The 19,942-nt window shown below is 35.8% G+C and overlaps 1 protein-coding gene across 4 annotated transcripts in view; it reads left to right on the top strand.

Annotated features, from left to right (window-relative positions):
* PPP3CA (protein phosphatase 3 catalytic subunit alpha) overlaps positions 1-19,942 on the top strand; it is a 323,016-nt gene that overhangs the window by 251,524 nt on the left and 51,550 nt on the right. For all 4 annotated transcript variants that reach the window (XM_016951921.4, XM_016951920.4, XM_054683227.2 and 1 more), the window contains exons 6-8: positions 1,126-1,265; positions 11,708-11,785; positions 14,344-14,438. In XM_016951921.4, coding sequence (XP_016807410.1) covers positions 1,126-1,265; positions 11,708-11,785; positions 14,344-14,438 — 313 coding nt within the window. The remainder of the gene's footprint in view (positions 1-1,125; positions 1,266-11,707; positions 11,786-14,343; positions 14,439-19,942) is intronic.

Here is a 19,942-nt window from a genome sequence, read left to right as displayed (position 1 = left end):
AAGAAAAAGTAGTGTGCAACAAAACCATTACTTACATCTTGTATGTCCCAGAAAAAAAAATAGACAATTTGATTGATTGTAAGCAAAATATGTTCACTTGTCTTCATTGGATTTTTAAAAATATCAATATGAAGAATATCAATTCTTAATAGATTTTCAAAGCTATTGCATGCTTTTATTCAAGAGCCTTTATAATATCTGCTGATTCACCAAAGATCCTTTAATTGCAGTTAAATCAGGATAAACTAAAGTGTTTAAAATTGATCGTGATATGTTATTTCCAGTGATGATATTTCTAATATGCCTTCTAAATGCACCTTTTAAAATTGAAATGTGACTTCACTAAACATTTATGGCTGGAAAATTGATTTCATATGGAGGCTTCAGGTAAAATTATAAAGCTTAGAACTGTGAACTGAAGAATGACCCGCTAAAGTTGAGTTTATTTTACTGCTTATCATAACTCATATTTGTACCCACTAAGATCAACTACAGGAGGCTTGTAGTTTATCATTAGAAACCTAGATAGCCCATAATGAAGTAGTATCCAAAATATCATATAGCAAGTGGCTACTTTTAAAGTAAAAGCCATCTTTTCTCAAAATCATGTTCTTAAATATAAAAAAATAACATAAGCATGAAAACTAGGAGTTGTTTTCCATCCCAACTTCTAAATCACAGTTTAATAGAGGCAGTAATAGGAATTTTCCCAAAGAAAGTAATTCTCAATAAATGAAACAGGGGTAGAGTCATAATAACTGGTCATGACAAAAACATTTGGATAGATAAAGTAAGTAAGGAGAGAAGGATAAAATGTAGAATAGGAGAAACGAGAAACTGCGAAATCTAGAGATAATAGAGGCAAGAGGGAGGTAAAGGGTTAGATGAAGATAGATACTAAATGATCTCATCAGAAGGAAGCTGGAAAGAAAATTGGAGACAGATGAAGGATAGGAAAACGAGTAGGAAGAAGGACAGGAAGAGAGAGAGAGGTAGAGGACATTTCACCCTGAGCTGTAGCTGGGGAGAAGAGGATGGGTTCTGCACAGTGCTTGTTTCTTGTATTGTCAGAATTCTAAGTTTCCAAAGATTAGTATTTTGCTCTCTGTCTTCTATTTTTCTTAGTTAGACCGATTCAAAGAACCACCTGCATATGGACCTATGTGTGATATCCTGTGGTCAGACCCCCTGGAAGATTTTGGAAATGAGAAGACTCAGGAACATTTCACTCACAACACAGTCAGGGGGTGTTCATACTTCTACAGGTAAGAATAGAGAACTTGCTCTCTGGAACACGTTTGCATCATAATGCTAGGATTTATCAGTCCACGTGTTTGATTTATTTATAATGTTTGTATTACTTCTTTAATATAAATGAAAGGCTCACTAGCATTTATAAAATGAAAATATAAATAAATGAATAAGTGAGTAAATAAATGTGAAATAGATATGTATACATATACAGGTGTACCTTGGGGATGTTAAGGGTTTGATTCTAGACCACCACAATGAAGCAAATATTGCAATAAAGCAAGTCATTATTTTTTTGGTGTCCCAGTGCATATAGAAGTTATGTTTACACTATACTGTAGTCTATTAAGTGTACAATAGCATTGTATCAAAAAAAAAACAAATGTACATACCTTAATCAGAAAATACTTCATTGCTAAACAATGCTCATGATCATCTGAGCCTTCAGCTAGTCATAATCTTTTTGCTGGTGGAGGATCTTGCCTCGATGTTGATGGTTACTGACTAATCAGGGTGGTAGTTTCTTTCTCAAAAGAAGACATTTATGTGGCCAAAAAACAATGAAAAAATGCTCATCATCACTGGTCATTAGAGAAATGCAAATCAAAACCACAATAAGATACCATCTCATGCCAGTTAGAATGGCGATCATTAAAAAGTCAGGAAATGGATGCTGGAGAGGATGTGGAGAAATAGGAACGCTTTTACGCTGTTGGTGGGAGTGTAAATTAGTTCAACCATTGTGGAAGACAGTGTGGCGATTGCTCAAGGATCTAGAACCAGAAATACCATTTGACCCAGCAATCCCATTACTGGGTATATACCCAAAGGATTATATATCATTCTACTATAAAGACACATGTATATGCATGTTTATTGCAGCACTATTTACAATAGCAAAGACTTGGAACCAACCCAAATGCTCATCAATGATAGACTGGAGAAAGAAAATGTGGTACATATACACCATGGAATACTATGCAGCCATAAAAAAGGATGTGTTCATGTTCTTTGCAGGGACATGGATGAAGCTGGAATCCATAAGAACTATTATTTTTGCCCCAATGCAACAAAGTATCACAAGAACAGAAAACCAAACACCTCATGTTCTCACTCATAAGTGGGAGTTGAACAAAGAGAACATATGGGCACAGGGAGGGGGAACATCACACATCAGGGCCTGTCAGGGGGTGGGGGGCTAGGGGAAGGATATTGTTAGTATAAATATCTAATGTAGATGATGGGTTGATGGGTGCAACAAACCGCCAGGGCACATGTATACCTATGTAACAAACCTGCACATTCTGCCCATGTACTCCAGAACTTAAAAAAATACTCCAGTATTAAAAAAAAAAAACTGTACCAAAAAAATCCAACACCAGCCTTGTTTTAATTCAATTATGTTATCACATTTAAAAGTTTTACCAGTTTCTGTAACTCAGATCAGAAAAACAACTTTACATTGGTTAAATCAATCATTTAATTCCTTCTTACATTTGTTTATCAGGCTTCCTGGATAAATTAAAATAAGCAGCTTTACAGTATATAGGAACCATAGTATATTTATTTTTAGGACTTTGACAAGCCAAGTTGAAAATATTTTTATAATAATTTTTACATTTTACAAATCGCTAGAGATTTACCCATTACATGACATTTTATAACACTTCAGAAAGGAATCTGCAACACGATTAGGTTTCTGCATGACCTCACTGTCTTCCTAACGTGTCACCTCAGTTTTATCCTCCCAGATGTGATCTTCCTCAGTTTCACTAAAGTCTCTTATCATTATACATACAGCTTATGTGAAAATTGCGAGAGTGAAAGAGAAAAGAGGTTATGAAGAAGTTGAGAATTTTTAATTTTAGAATACTTACTCCTCCTCTTCTCCTCCTTCCTCCTCCTCCTCCTCTTCTTCATTATTATTATTATTATTATTATTATTATTATTATTATTACTATTAGATACTTAAGAACTCAACCTGATGTTCCCTGAAGTTCATGCTCAATTCCAGCCCTGGCAGCTAAGCTAATGGCAAGGCTGGAAGAATTCTGTAAAATACATCCAGCTGTGTATCTTCTGTCTCTAGAGTAAGCAAATATCCTTCTATAGGACGTTGATCTGATGCCTATTTAGTAGTAGGACATTTTGTTCCATATACTAAGTTTTCTTATGGGGGAAAAGAAGTTTTTCTATCTGTTGATGTGATTGATAAATTAAAGTTCATGAATAGAAAATCTAGTGCACTATAAAGCGTCTTTCAAAGTATAGCTTTCTTTATATGAATATTAACAGAGAGGTTTGTTCTAAGCATATTTATTTTAAAAATTTATAGTTCACTTCTATATTTTGGAAATGTGGTTTAATGAATCCATTTTGGCTGAATTAAAGACGCATGGTATAATATTTCTGAAAAGCCTAAAACTTATTTTCAGTAATTAATTTGGGAGTAATCTTTTATTAAAGATGTTTAAACTTATAGTGAAAAGTTGGCATTGTTAAAGTACGACAAAGTTATGTGTTCAGTTTTCCAAAGCTAGTGTTAACTTTCTAATTATACCCTAGATGTTTAAATTACCTGCTTGATATCACAGAGTTATACTTCAGTAACATAATATCAAACAAAATTCAAACTCTTGATTTTGATATTGAGTCCTGTTGCATTAATAATAGTATAGCATTCTATTCGTTTTCGTGTCAGCTGTTCAAATCATATTCTAAGCAGAGTCCCATACTGAACTTGTATAATACTGAACTTATATAATATTATGGCATTAGACACAGATGTTTATATATTATGTGTGTATATTATAATATAGACACAGATATGTGTCTATATTATAATATAGACACAGATATGTCTATATATTACGGCATTAGACACAGATGTGTGTATATATTTATAAAATAAATATATAGAATATATTTAGAATGAAGTCTACCATCTTTAATAATAGAGGATAATCAGAGAATTAAACATATTTTCACTTTTGTTTTCAGCATTATGATTATTTCACTTGTCTCATTAAACATCCTTTTTTTTTTTTTTTTTTTTTTTTGAGACAGAATCTCACTCTGTCACCCAGGCTGGAGTGCAGTGGTGCGATCTCGGCTCACCACAACCTCCACCTCCCGGGTTCAAGCGATTCTCCTGTCTCAGCCTCCCGAGTAGCTGGGATTACAGGCATGCGCCACCATGCCTGCCTAATTTTTTATTTTTAGTAGAGACGGGGTTTCTTTCTCCATGTTGGTCAGGCTGGTCTCAAACTCCTGACCTCAGGTGATCCATCCACCTCAGCCTCCCAAAGTGCTGGGATTACAGGCATGAGCCACTGCACCCAGCCTCATTAAACATTCTTAATAAATAATGATTTTTAGCTATGGCAAGTATAGATTATGTGAATAGCTGAATATCTAAATCTGTGGCCTATATATAGACTGACTAATGTCAAAGCAGTCTGGATTATGTTTTATCTAAGGAGGAGAAAAATGTTTCTCATTCTCCTACAGCTTTTTGGTCCTTTTGTCTTTAGTGCCACCTTGAAAGTATGAAGGCATCCTCTGGGATTATGGTTTATAAAGTGGATCTAGATGGGCACAAGCAAGCCATGAAATTGGTAGAGAACCTTAGTGGCAATTACCATTTTGAATTATTGGCAGGTATTTTGATCCACAGTTCTCAGTTTTATTTAACATTTGTATGTGTAGTTTGTGTGTTTACTTTGCTATGCCACCCTATCCACTATCTAACATGTTATCTGGGCCATTATTTAAATAAAATAAAGTTATGCAGAAAATATGCATCAGTCAGAATTTAACACTGTTCCTGAGTTATATCAGATAGGCAGTGTGACAGAGAGGAAAGAATCCATAAGATCTATGATTTTGCCCCAGTGTACCATTATCTTTAGAATCTTAGACCAGAGTTTGCACACTCAAATAATACCTATAATGTTCAGGCAGATAGTTGAGATACTTGGAGCAGGGCAAGTGTTAGATTCTGGAGATTAGTGAGGATCATGACAAATTTTCATTTCATGTAGACCAATGAAAACTGGCAGCTGGATTTGGTGTTTAGGTTATCAATCTGTATTTCTGCCTTGGATGAATCATATAAGCTTTGTATCCTGGGTTTACCTTGCTTCAAAATGAGTGAGTTAAATTAGACACCCTAAAGCTCTTTTAAACTCTGAAATTTTAGGGGCATCTTGACAGTGATTTTGAAGTGTTTTGGAAGCTACAGGTGGCAACTCACTCAAATCACTACTGGTCCCTTAATCACAAATCAGCAGCCTTCTCTTCTCACACTGCCCAGCTTCTGTGCAGCAGTTGACAGTCTTATCAGCCGCTTCCATCTTGAAATCCTCTGGTTCCTTGTTTATATATCCTGATTCTCCTCTGACTTGTCAGGGCGATCCCTTCTCTTCCTGATGCCTCTTTTTTTTTGTCTTCCTTCTGCTTTGGCATTTTTTTCTTCACATTTTCCTCTAGGAACCTCACCTACACCCACTTCCCTAGATTCACTGTAAACTGTAAACTCTATGGCCAGTTCCTGAATCTATGTCTAGCCCGCTTCATCTCTTTTCCTGAGCTCAATTCCTGTATGTCTAGTTGTCTGCTGGAACTTCTTTTCTAGGGATTCCATTTTCACCTTAACCTAAACTCACCATGCCTGAAAGGGCTTAATTACTTTCCCACTTGCTTAATCCCCACTGAAAATTCCTCCTGTTTTTTGTTTGTTTTTTGTTTACTGTTCATTCTCCCAGCCATGCAGACTAACAGGTGTCTTTGCTTTTTCCTCGTGTATTGAAATCACCACCAGTCATCACATCTTTATAAATATCACAAGCATCTAAACCATGCTGCCTTTCCTCTTTCCCACTGTGAATTCAAGACCTTTATTTTTAGTCTATTGAAATCACACCTGAGCTCTCTGCTTCCAATTTCATTAGTATCCTCCCTCTTCCCTCTGCCCAATGCATACTGTTCCATTCATGGGTATCTTTTTTGAGAATTTTTTCACTCATTCAATTATTTAGCACACATTAGCTGAGCATTTACTGTAGTATATTCTCTCTACTAAGTTTTTCTCTTTTTTTTTTTTTTTTTTTTTTTTTGAGATGGAGTCTTGCTCTGTCGCCCAGGCTGGAGAGCAGTGGTGCGATCTCGGCTCACTGCAAGCTCTGCCTCCTGGGTTCACACCATTCTCCTGCCTCAGCTTCCCGAGTAGCTAGAACTACAGGCGCCCACCACCACACCAGGATAATTTTTTATATTTTTGATAGAGACAGGGTTTCACTGTGTTAGCCAGGATGGTCTCCATTTCCTGACCTCGTGATCCACCTGCCTCGGCCTCCCAAAGTGCTGGGATTACAGGCGTGAGCCAACATGCCTGGCCTCTCTCTACTAAGTTTTATAGATGCTGAGTCCCTGCCTTCAAGAAAACGGCAGTCCAGTAGCAGAACCCACAAAGCAGAAACAGACAAGTAAAATACAAAGTGAATAGTGCCGTCATTATAAATGTGCAGGCTATTACACACACGCACACACACACAGGTTGGTGGGGAGGGGGAGAGAGAGACAGACAATCTGAGTGAGTGTGTTGGGAATCCTAACCCCAAAGGGGAATGGATTAGGTTCAAGGGACTATTCATGATGAAGGCATTAGCAGACCTGAGTTTTAAAGGATTAGTAGAACATATCCAACCAGAGTCATTGGGGAAGATTTTTGCAGGCGGGGAAAGCGGCATCATGAAAATATGAAGGAATGTAACACTGGGAATTCTGCAGAGAAGGTCACCTGATCTTACTTCACCTCTACTCCCAAATTACATTAGCTGCTTCATTATCTGTTAAAACTGAACATTCATATTACCAAGCTATTCAGCCCCTATTTTATATCATTTAGAAATGTGTCTATAAGTGCATCAAAAGACATGTGCAAGGTTAATCATAACAGCCAAGAAATGAAAACTCAGATATCCATTTAGTAGAATGAATAATAAATTCTAATATATTTATACAACTAAATACAGCAAATGAGAATGAGCTTTCTAAAACTACACATAACAACATGGTTGAAGATCCCAAGCATAATGACGAGTGAAAGAAGCCGATAGTGACCAGTATATACTGTATGATTCCACTGAAATAAGAGTTCAACATCAGAGAAAACTAATCTTTCATGCTATAAGCCAGGATACTGGTTACCCATAGAGAGGAGGTGACAGTAAGAAAGATATGAGGAGTTTCTGGGGTTTGATAATGTTCTGTGTCTTGATCAGAGTGCAGGTTCCAAGGGTGTTCACTTTGTGAAAGGTCATCAAATTAATTTTTGCCTTTTTCTGTATAGATGTTTTACTTTACTAAAAAGTTTGCCTTAAATAAAAATTGCTTGCCACTTCTGAACTTAAATTCTGGAAAAGTTCTGGCAGGAAGAGTTGGCCCCTTAGGACTTGATCCCCATTGGACAAAAATGAAATTAGATCAAGAACCCTGGGACAAAAAAGAAACACAGCAAGTCCTAGGAAAAGGTAGGTCTGACAGCATCCAGGTAGCCCCAGGACACTCCTGGGCTAAGTACCCATTCCCAGGCCCCAAGAAGCAGAGGAGGAGTTGAACAATCAGGCAGGGTCTTCCCTATTACTGGATCTGGAAGAGGAGAAGGACACCAAAGAGACTGTGGTTTCCTCCTTGTGTATTGGCAGGGGATTGCAGGCTGCCTGCCTCTGCTTTGCCAAAGCACTGAGGGAGGAGGGAAAGAAACCCTTTGCATCTCTCACCTGCTTGACTGCCCCTATTGAAGCTACTTCAGCAATTGAGCATAAGCCCCAATAAGCTGACAGATTGCTGCTAAGCATTTAAGATATGAAAATGCAAATGAAAAAGCGGTGTTCCTCTCCTAAGGCATTCACTATTGCTGGAGCACAGAAGTAGAAATATAATTTACACTACAACATGATAAGTGATATATTAGATACATATATTGTAGGAACACAGTGGATACAGCAGTTGTGTACACCTTAGGTGAGATAGCCTTGAAGAGAATGCTTCACAGGTGATAACTTGTGAAGACTTGGCAGAAGAATAGGCCTTTCCAGGAGGAAAAACTGCACAGGGCAAGTATCCATAAAGGCATAAAAACATTTAAAAAAAAACATTTTAATAATGCCCACTAGCTATGTCATGGCTAAAGAGTCTTACATCTGGGAGATTAAACTCAAGGTTGAAAATATAGTTCAATATGATATAGAAACAAATACAAGAGAATAAACAGAATTAATCTAATAGTAACTGTTTGCTCTACTGCCAAGCCAATTTTTCTACCATTTATTACATTTTTTTCTTTTCTACCTTCCTTACCTTTGTTCCTATTCACTCAGCTTCTGATGATCCCTCTTCTTTTCCGAGCAGAATTCTAACCCCTTTCCTATCTACCAATCTGCATACGTCATTCTCTTTAATATATAACAAAAGATAGATATTTTTCAAAAAGATTTCTCTGATTAATTTCAGATGCTTTCTTGCTTGCTTTATCTTTATAAAACTTCTATTTTATCTTCAATGTGTTTTATAATATAGTAGTTTTTTAAAAATATTTTTTATAATGCTTTATGTTCCTAAGATAATAAATACCCTTAGGACAGAAACCTGCCTTGAACTTATACCGCCCCTCCCTGTAGCTAATACTGTCTTCTAACAAATGGAACAATCATCACTGGGCCTCTGCTAAATTACTGGGGAATAAGTGATTTTTCATCTCTTTGGGGTGTTTAGGTGTTAGCAATATGCTTTTCCTGCCATTCTCTCTCTCTCTCGCTCTTTCTCTCTCTCTCTCTCTCTCTGTGTGTGTGTGTGTGTGTATATATATACGCAGTGCTTTTCAGCTTGAACATTTTGTGATTTGTGATAATTTCCATTGAAAAGCATAAAAGTGGAACAGAGTTTCTGTTTCTCTTTTCTAATACTATTAGAAACTTCTGTATATCCTAGGTAAATAGTTCAGCAACAGTGGGAATCTAGATGATATTCAAGTATTGTCTAGATCTATGAGGAAAATGTTGGTATTTCTTTGAAAAGCTGAGTATATGATGGCATATGTTTTGAAAATGTCTAAAGTTTTTCTTCAAAATGAATTCCCTCCAATTCAATAATGCAAATACTCCTCACTTAATGCTGTTAACCTAGCAAATTGGCACTTGATTAATTTTATTTTTTTCAGATTTCCAATAAAAATCAGGTATATATTTTCATGGGGAAAAACTTAGCTTAAACACATAAGGGTATCAAACTTAGTGTGATGAAAATATTTTAAAATTATTCTTTCTTAAGAATAGTGTAAGTTGTTCCAAAAGGGCAAATAAGAAAGAGCAACTAAGTCATTTGCCAAGGGCAAAAAAGTGACAGACATAGTCAGGCAACCTGTCTGACAGTGGTAACAAGACAGTATACTTCTATACAGAGGCATTGCGAAGGCACAAGGAATTTAAGTGAAGGCCTCAAAAAAAGAAAAAAGATAGGGAAGGAACATTTATTGAGAACCTATTCTGTGCCCCTTAGCTGGGCCTTTTATAGCTAATATATACCAAACAAATCTGCTGTTTTTGAAAGACCAACCAGTATCTCTGAAAGTAAAGTGGTTTTTTCTTTGTTTTTGTTTTTGTTTTTTTTCTCTGACACACTTACCTGGAAAGGTCGTATATTCACTTTTCTTTAAGCAGAACAGAAGCCTTTGAAGACACATGTTGGTCAACACCTGATTCTGGGTACCAGATGGGCATGTTTCCATGCAGAGACTGGGCCATCCTCTCCAGTTTCTAAGATACACTCATGTTCATCAGTTAGATGTTGTATTTATTGAATTGACTGGGGACAACTAGGAAGTGGAGGCCCCATGGTTATCTCCTCTTTTTCTCCCTTTCTCTTACAAAACACACCACACATGGGCACATGAACAGAGACTGTTTTCAGTTTCAGATCCCTTTTTGCCAAAGAACTGAATCTTTTTTATAGTCAGTATCTCTATAACTGTATGTTATCTTTTTTTTTTGTTTTTTTTTGAGATGGAGTTTCACTCTTGTCGCCCAGGCTGGAGTGCAATGGTGCGTTCTCGACTCACTGCAACCTCCACCTCCTGGGTTCAAGCGATTCTCCTGCCTCAGCCTCCCGAGTAGTTGGGATTACAGGCGCCCACCCCTAAGCCTGGCCCACCCTAAGCCTGGCTAGTTTTTTGTATTTTTAGTAAGAGACAGGGTTTCACCACATTGGCAAGGCTGGTCTCGAACTCCTGACCTCAGGTGATCTGCCCGCCTCTGCCTCCCAAAGTGCTGGGATTACAGGCGTGACCCACGATGCCCGGCCAACTGTATGTTATCTTAATGATAATTTTTTCCTGTTGGTCAGGGAATTTGTACAAAATGTGTAACAGAAACTATCTTTTCTTTTATAATAAATTATTTGAATAACATACATTACTAGAATGTTTCCCTGCAGTGCTATTTTTATAATTGATGAATGTTTTCAATGGTATATAGTTTAAGTTCTAGTGAATATTTGCAGTTTGAATATTGGTTTTCTGTACCTTGATTTGCATTGTCAAAAATTTATTTTTATAATACACATTTGTTTCATTAAAAGTTCTTAGAGCAGAGACATAATGACTGTAAAAGGTTTTTCAGGTTTAATTTATGATTTGAATTTCATTTATAATGAAGTTATTTGAGTTTGAGACTCTTAAAAGACAAACATAATTGTATATTGGATGTTTTATTTAGTCAAGATAGATAAGTCTTAAGATAAAGTTCTGCTGATCATATTTAAAAGACAAATTCTAAAGCCTTGTGAATATCCATAATTTTGTTTAGGTTTTGAATGATATAATCATCTTATTGTACCCATAATGTTAGATAAAGCAATAACTTGATTTCCCACCGTATGGGAGGAGTCTTAAATCTGGGAGATTATAGAAACAAAAATAATTAGGAGGCAGAAGAGAGCATATGTATTCTCTTCTGCCTGCAAACTCAGTTATATCTCTGTTGTATACACATACATGCACACATATGCACAAATGGTGCAATATTTGAGAAAATTGAGACTTATATTTTAAATTCATTATCTTGTTATAGTTATGCTCCATTCACTTTGTCTTTAAATGTAGACTTTTAAAAATTTATTTTTCTGAGAGTGGACACTTTCCTAATGTTTTATAATGGCTTATGTTTTTTCCCCCAGTTCATGCACCTCAACCCCTTTCTGATTATGTAACAAGTACAGCTGTAGATGCTTTTTCTGCCACAAGGATAAACTTGGCCTTAGAGTCAAGAGGCTTGTTTCATGAATGATGTATGTTTGATTATCTTTGATCCAGTCACATAGATCTGGATGTTAGAGATAAATGTGCTACTCCTGATGATTTCATAACAGATGCTTCTCTTTTCTTTTTGTCTCTGGCAGTTACCCGGCTGTATGTGAATTCTTACAGCACAATAACTTGTTATCTATACTCCGAGCCCACGAAGCCCAAGATGCAGGGTGAGCAGTTTTGAGCATTTATAAAAACCATGCATTGTCCATTTTCCAGAACTTCCTCACTTTGCTTAGGCTCTGCAGGTTCCCTTTTACCAGGCTCACTCCCAAAAGGAATTAGAGCTTAAAATTATCTTCTGATGGATGACACAGGTATGACAGAGTCCTAGGGAATGAATGGCTGCAGATGTATCGTACAGTCTCCCGTAAAGTTCTTACATCTTTAGCCTGAACAAGTCCATTTTCAGCTTGATTTCTTAAGTACTGTAAGGGCACCTCCTCTTATTCCTCTCAATTGTTGCATTTACACTGTCATATAAGTGAGTAAATTACCAGCTACTTTTCAGTCTTGTTGAAAATATGAATGAGAATTATACTAAATATTTAACAGGTATTGCACATTTTACTGTTGTTTTAAAGAATACCATTCCTAATCCTGAATACCATTCCTGATCCCTGTAATATCCCTGATTTTAAAGGGAAAGGAATAGGGACATCTTTAAAAACAGGGAAAAGTTTATGTTCTAACTAGCAAATGATTACATAAAGTTGATTTTGTCTCACCTGGTAAGTTTCTAAGATGTAGAACAATTTTGGAGGTTTAGAAAATTATGAAATTTCAGATGTTCACTTTAATAGTATATTAAATCTACATTAGGGAGAAATTAGACTACTTTTAAGATTTGAGGTCTGATACCGTTTCCCAGCAGGCTCCACTGAAAGGCATTGCTTCCCTTTGAATAATTAAACTCATCCCTTCATAGTCTAGGTTTTCTGAAAAGTAGTAGCACTTCTTTTTATAACCTGTGTGCTGAAATTGGGAATATAGATACCTGCATTTTGAAGGAGGCCCATGTCTATGACATCCCTGAATCAAGGAAGATTCCAAGTTCATTTCACAATTAGCTGTTTTCAAGCAATCAGTCAACAGGTGTGAACGGATCCAGTGTTATATACTCACTGTTTTGTAGCTGATGTTTGAAGTAACCTGTTTATATACCCAACCAGTCAGGTCTTCAAATAATTGTTCTCACTTGTCAAGGCTATGGTGTCACTATGCTATTTTGGCTGTGATCCAGTCGGCTGACTGCCCATTTTTGGCAGATTTATCCTGATTGCACTACATACCCATAACCACTGGCTTACTTGAATGTGTGTTAAGTGCATCAGTTAATATCAAGTATTTTTGTTTAAAATGAGAAGTTGATTGATTCATTGGAAAAATTGAGATTATGTCATCCAGTTTCTTTGTTTTTGTTTGTTGTCAAGTAGGCATAGTCACCCTCTGTCTATAAAGTCAAGGTACTAAGATTAAGAGTGAAACTGTCTTTCACATGGATTTTGTTTCCATAACGAAGCTCAGTTCCATAATCAGAATACATACTTTTAGAACATTTCAAAAGGTTTTTAAGGGGGCATTTTCTTTTATAGTATGACCAAGTTCCAAAAAGAGAGGACTCACAGTGTTTTTAAAATTATAAATGTTAAGGTGGCTGTTTATCTATCTAAAGATACTTTTTGAGCTACTTTTAGAACCTAACTATATTAGGCATGGTTCAGTCTACCAGAAATAAATGACACAGATCAACGAAGAAATGATAAAATGTTGTTTTGAAGAGGTATTTCTAAACTGATACTCCTAAAATTGATTACACAGAAGTCATGAGATACATTTTTATCCTTATGTAAAAGAGACACAGTCACCTGTATTTTTAATTGAGAACTAAAGTGTTACATTATAAATTATTTCTGCTTAGTAACTGGATTGTTGGTTTATTTCCAAAGTTCTTGTGCATGTTCTGTTTCATTACTGATTGATTAAATATTACCCTGCTGAGACAATAATCTTTGACCTGTAGACACCAGCAGAGATTGGTAATAAATAAAATTCTAAAATAGAAACAGTCTCAATTTGTAAAATTTCATAGATTTAAGGGGACATTCTTTTTAAAGAAAATTACTTAGTCTAGGCAAAAATGCTTATATATACTGCATCTAGGAATTGCATTAAATCTATGAATTAAATCTAATTATTAATCTAAAAATTCATAAATTTAAGGGGACATTCTTCTTAAAATCACTTAGTCTAGGCAAAATGCTTTACAGAATATTGTGGATTTATCAGATAATTGGCCTGGTTATTAGTGGTAAGTCTTTATATCTTGCTCTGCTTATTTGGTCTTTTTATGTCAAAAATGTTGACAACATTTTGAAAATTTTGGGTGGGTACAAAGTATCTGTGTGCACTAATCAGCCTTCTGTTGAACACATGGAAATGAATTATGATTTTCCAATGAATTCCACCCTCTCTTGAGGTTTGCTAACTTAGAAAATACCTGTTTGGAAATTTTACATATGAATGTATGTTTTCATACCCACCCCCTGAAATGTATTAATACCAGTGTATAACAGGCTTCAGAGATAAATTTTTATTTAGTGTTATATGATTGGAGGCCCTTTGAATAATGGAACTTGACTCATCTAATTTTCTATTTCTCAGTCTATGATTTGATATTATCTTTTTTCCATACGAGCTTTGTTTTGACTGTATTTGTTCTTTTTAGGTACCGCATGTACAGGAAAAGCCAAACAACAGGCTTCCCTTCTCTAATTACAATTTTTTCAGCACCAAATTACTTAGATGTATACAATAACAAAGGTAAGTGTTTTTGAATACCTCTTGCAGTCTTACATAATATGTGTAATAATTCTTAAGCCGTTTTATTTTGGTTTGGTCTTAAGTATTTTAACCAGTCTTTTTTTTAAATTTTTTCAGTTATTGTTTCATGCATACTTTGTGATTATCCTCAAAGATACAGATTCAAATTTGGTCAGAGATTGGGCTTATGCACTATTAATTTTTTAAATGTTTTCTAGGACATTTTAATTTTTAGCAGGGTTGACAGCTGCTGCTCTAGTAGACAAAGACTTTAAAAGAAATAATAATTGGAAATAATCCAAAATCATGCTTCTTAAAAAGAATTTGGATTTAAATAGAATAAGTGTGATTGTCCATGGAAAGGATCAAGAAAAATAAAAAATAAACCCAGTAGCTTGAAATTCAAACTTGAATTGCATTTATTGAGTATCTACCATGAATCGGTTCCTATGCTAGGCAAGTACATGTTTATTTCTTTAAAAAGCAAGAAAAAGTAAATTTCAAGGTAAATATTATTAGCTACTCTACCTCCTCCTTCTTTAATATGCAGACTGAGTCCCTGTGGTTAATTGCCTTGTCCAAGGTCACTTAATTAGGAAGTAATGAACTAGGTTCAAATCCATACTTCTGGTTCAGTGTCCTGTGCCTTTTTTCTGAAACTCCATGCCTGAAAGAAACATGAAACAAGAGGGCATTATTACTTACTACAGGGAAAAGAAGAAGAGCAAGGGGTGCATTATTATCTTGTTTCATAAATGTAATCTCTTTATTTGGAAATATTATAAAGTGTTCCACATGTATCACATGCGCGATAAAATGTGAAAAAGCCTTTAACTCTATGTAGCATTGGTCTGGATATTATATAGGCAGCATGTCCGAGTGTGGCTTTCTGAGATTAAGAGAAATGGATCACGAAGTCAGGAGATCGAGACCAAACTGGCTAACACGGTGAAACTCCGTCTCTACTAAAAAAAACACAAAAAATTAGCTGGCCGTGGTGGCGAGTGCCTGTAGTCCCAGCTACTCGGGAGGCTGAGGCAGGAGAATGGGGTGAACCCGGGAGGCGGAGCTTGCAGTGAGCCGAGCTCGCACCACTGTACTCCAGCCTGGGAGACAGAGCGAGACTCCATCTCAAAAAAAAAAAAAAGAGAAATGGAAACAGAAGGAAAAAAGCAGTCAAATAACATATCTAAGGTCAAATATAGCCCAGAAGGGGTGGTAAAAGGCAGCCTAGTTTCTGCACCAGTCTGAAAACTCCTGGAATTAGGAGCCATGCCCCTTCATAAATGAGGTGTGATGGGTGTCTTCCTGGCCCAGGCCTGGTGTCCAGGATGCCTAATATGGGCCTTGGCCACCTTTATTCCCAAGCACCTGTTGAATGTCCTTAGTCCTTTGTTTCCTTTCATGTATTCCACTTTCCCATAGCCCAGAGAATGACATCTGCTGGATGGTGTTTGCTGTTGCCATACGGTCTTTTACATTGCCGTTTTGACCATAGTGGGTCCTCCTCTATAGTGAAGGAGCATGGTTATCAGTAAGGCATAGTGCAGTTTTTGTTGTAACCATGGGGAAGAAAGGAGGCAGTTCCTAGAAAAGAAGTGCTGCCATTAGTAGTCTATGGCAAGAAGAATGCAAAATAAAATAAAACATGTTCTCTGCTTGCCACGTGCTTTTAAGTATGTGGGAGTGGGAGTCAGTGATTCACTGCTAAAGTGAAGATTATTGTATTTGAATAAAATTGATGTCACCTAGAATTTTGAAAAGCACTGCAATAAAATTGGGTCACAAGCACCTTTAAAACACAATCAATGGAAAAATAGCTGTGAAGAACCTATGAGTTAATCATTTGATTGTTAGAAACAAATGATCATAAACGACTCGAATTATAAGCTGATAGTTACAGTATGATTTGATTTTTAAAACTACTGTAGAGTTGACAAAGTAAGACATTTGGGTAATTTAACTAAAAATATAAGACCCAAGATGATTAAGTGTAAACAAAGAGAGTCAAACACGCAATACATTTGGTAAGGGATAATTTTCTAGAATGGTCAGAGAAGGCCTTAAGATAAAATATGACCTGGATGTTAAAGAATAGTGAATGTTTGATTAGAAAGAGAAATAAATAGTATCAGGGCCAATGAATATTTTTAAAGCAGTAAACATTTATTGTATAAAACTCATAAAAGCTAATCTCTTTGACTGGATGAGGATTCTCAATCTTGCACGAGAGAAGGACCCTGAGATACCTGCAGGGAATGCAGGAATTTAGTAAGTCATATTGTATATCCCGGTCTCACCATGATCCTATAATTTACCAAAAGTATATAAAGTATGCTTTTATATATTTTTTATAAACATGAGTGTATTGTTCTATGGCATTAAGATTTTTTACTATTAAACTGAGGGAAGGAAATGTCCCTAAAAGTCATTTTCTTGCCAAAGACTGATTACTAAATAGCATGTACTCTGCTTAGAAGTTTCCCAACAGTTTCTAAAAAAGAAAACCAAAACAGTAAAAACGGAATAAAAATTGGGATTTTACTCCACAAAAACAAACCTAGACTCTTTCAATTCTTCATAATGCTAGGTAATGCAGTTTTGCCTGAGACCAGTAGCTATTTCTCAAATAAGGTGTCTATTTCTTCTTTTTGTATAGTCCTGATTTAACAAGTTTGGAACTTAAAAAAAAAAAAAAAAACAGATACCAGTGCATCACTGACTTTGAGATTTTGTAGTTCTTTCACTGTGTTCTTGCCTTTGGGGTAGATCAGAATCTCTCAGGAAAGGGAGTAGAACTGTTTCATTTTGGGAACCTCTTCATAAAAGAAAATATTCTCCGGAGAGAAAAAGATAAACTGATAGGGAAGAGAAAGATGTATTCTTTAGTTTAAACAAAATTTCAAAAGACTTTTATGTAAAATTTCTGAAGCACTTTAAAGCTATTATACTAACAGTGTATACAGTATGTGGGAGTGGGAGTCAATTATTCACTGCTAAAGTGAAAATTACTGTGTTTGAATAAGATTGATGTTAACTAGAATTTTTAAAAGCAGTGTAATAAAATTGGATTGCAAGCACCTTCAAAACCCAATCATTGGAAAATAGCTGTGGAGAATCTGTGAGTTAACCATTTGATTGTTAGAAACAAATGATAATAAAGTACTTTGGAATTATAACCTATTAGTTACAGTATGATTTGATTCTTAAAGCTCCTGCAGCTTAAGACAGCAGTAATACTATCTGGCAAAATGAAACAGTGAGAAAAATAGGTTTATTCTTGCCATCTTAAAACCAATAATAGTTGTGATCAGATTCATATTTAAATGTCCAGTATTTCTTATTAGTAGTTCATACTTATCTGTAATTAACAAATAGCATTCAGAAAGTTATGAGGACTAAATGTTCCATCTCTTGGTATAGCCCACATTAATTCATTCAGTCTCATCCTTTCCAGTCTGCGCTGTCTTCCTGCCTGTCTCCCTACCTCTGTGTCTTCACTCTGACAGCTCTGCAAGATGCCATAGCAAAAGATGTAGGTTTGAATCTCAGCTCTGCCATTAAGCAACTAACTCATGTAAATTTATTGGACATGCAGTGGCATTGCTATGAGATGAGAAAAAATGTTCGTTTGTGAATACTGCATGAAATCGCTTTGAAACAAAATGCTGTGCAGTATTAAGACATTATCATTATTGAATATTTTATGTTGTTATTATTTTGTCACATGTTAGTGCAAAGCTTCACAGAAGCTCGCAGGAAAATTCCCTTATTCCTCAGTTTCTTATTTATAATTTCACTATATGCCTGAATCTACCATTATCACCTGTCTCTCTGCTTATCTTGGAGTAAACCTCATTGCCCTGAGCAACTTTGGCTTTCTGTTTCTCCACTTTTTCACCTGCATACTTATTTCTATCCAAAATATTTGTCTCATTCTTCTGCCTAAGTGGACTAGACCCACTCCAGTCTGCGTTTCCATGAAGACTTCTGTTGGTGGTCCTTCTCTGAATGTCTGCAATGCTAATCATTTTCTCTGTATTTATTGTTTACGTTTTTCTTGTTAGCTTTTGCATGCATTCCTGTTATTTCCCAATGAGGTTATAATTAGTTTGAAACATGAGGCTTTTTGGTACACATTGTAAAGCCAAGTTGCATGCCTTGTACATGGTAGGCAGTCAATACATGCATTGATTTAAGCATTTTTTTTTTTTTTTGGAGAATTAACAGCAAGACTGTGACCAGAAGTATCCTATCAATATTGACCCACAGATCTTTATCTCACTTTAAATCACTCCTATAACCAGTGCTGATACCCTTTCTAAATTGGAGTTAAACATTTGCAGAGCACTTTGCACATCTGAATTGTTGAATTTTCTCCTGTGAATCTGTAGACCTAAAGGAAAACCTATTTCCTAATTACTCAAATACACCAATCAGGTGAAAATTATAGTAATGACACATAGCTTCAATTTTTAAAAAAATTATTTGCCCCCTGTAAAAGTGATTTTAACTATACCCACTCACCAATACAATAAACCTTTATTGAGAACTTACTATATACCAAGCTCCATGCTAGGTGTTGGGGATATAAATGAAACAAGACAGAGATGGTCTTTAACCTAGTGTGCTTAATAATCTGGTAGTATGATAGACATTAAATAAATAATTCCACCAATGATTATTTATATGTATTTGGAAAAAGCAACAAAGAAAAGAGTGGTGTGATATGAGAGTGAAAATTAGTCTATGGGGACTAATTGGGGAAGTGACATTTAAGCAATCAGTGAGAGTAAAATCTCTCTGGATTGAGAAATAGAGTGGCAGATGTGAACATTGGCTTAAACAACTCAGTTTGGCCAAAAATTGTAATGAACCGCTGGGAAAATGTATTTTATACCTTGATGTAAACACTTGAATTCATTTTCTCTGTAGAGGTACACCTGTGCTTCAAAAGAATCTAAAGTAAACGACAGTAGGTTTCCATGTGGTACAAGTTCTTTGTAGTTCAGATGAGTTGTTGGATGGACGGGTGATTAGATGAGTGGTTAGATATATGATATATATGTAGAGAAATATAAACATATATACCAGGGGTATGTAACTTAGTTCCAGTACACACTACTGACAGTAAAATTAAGGAAATTTGTTAAATGAAAATTATTTTGGATTTGAGAGGAAAGTCTAATGGCAACGAAACTAATTTAGTAATCAAGACCAAACATTTAAATGATAACCAAGAAGGAAACCAATTCAATATTAAAGTAGTTAAGGAAGAGAGAGGTAGAAAATTGCTTTTATAAGATGCACATGGAAAGCATCTGATGTGGTTTTGCTGTGTCCCCACCCAGATTTCACCTTGAATTGTAATAATCCCCACCTGTCAAGGGCAGGGCCAGGTGGAGATAATTGAATCATGGAAGTGGTTTCCCCCATACTGTTCTCATAGTAGTGAGTAAGTCTCACAAGATCTGATGGTTTTATAAATGGGAGTTCCCCTGCGC

Source organism: Pan troglodytes, chromosome 3, assembly GCF_028858775.2.
Source record: "Pan troglodytes isolate AG18354 chromosome 3, NHGRI_mPanTro3-v2.0_pri, whole genome shotgun sequence".
In the NCBI taxonomy this organism is placed as follows: domain Eukaryota; kingdom Metazoa; phylum Chordata; class Mammalia; order Primates; family Hominidae; genus Pan; species Pan troglodytes.
Note: the sequence above shows the minus strand (reverse complement) of the source record. Positions and strands in the feature narration are given on the sequence as shown.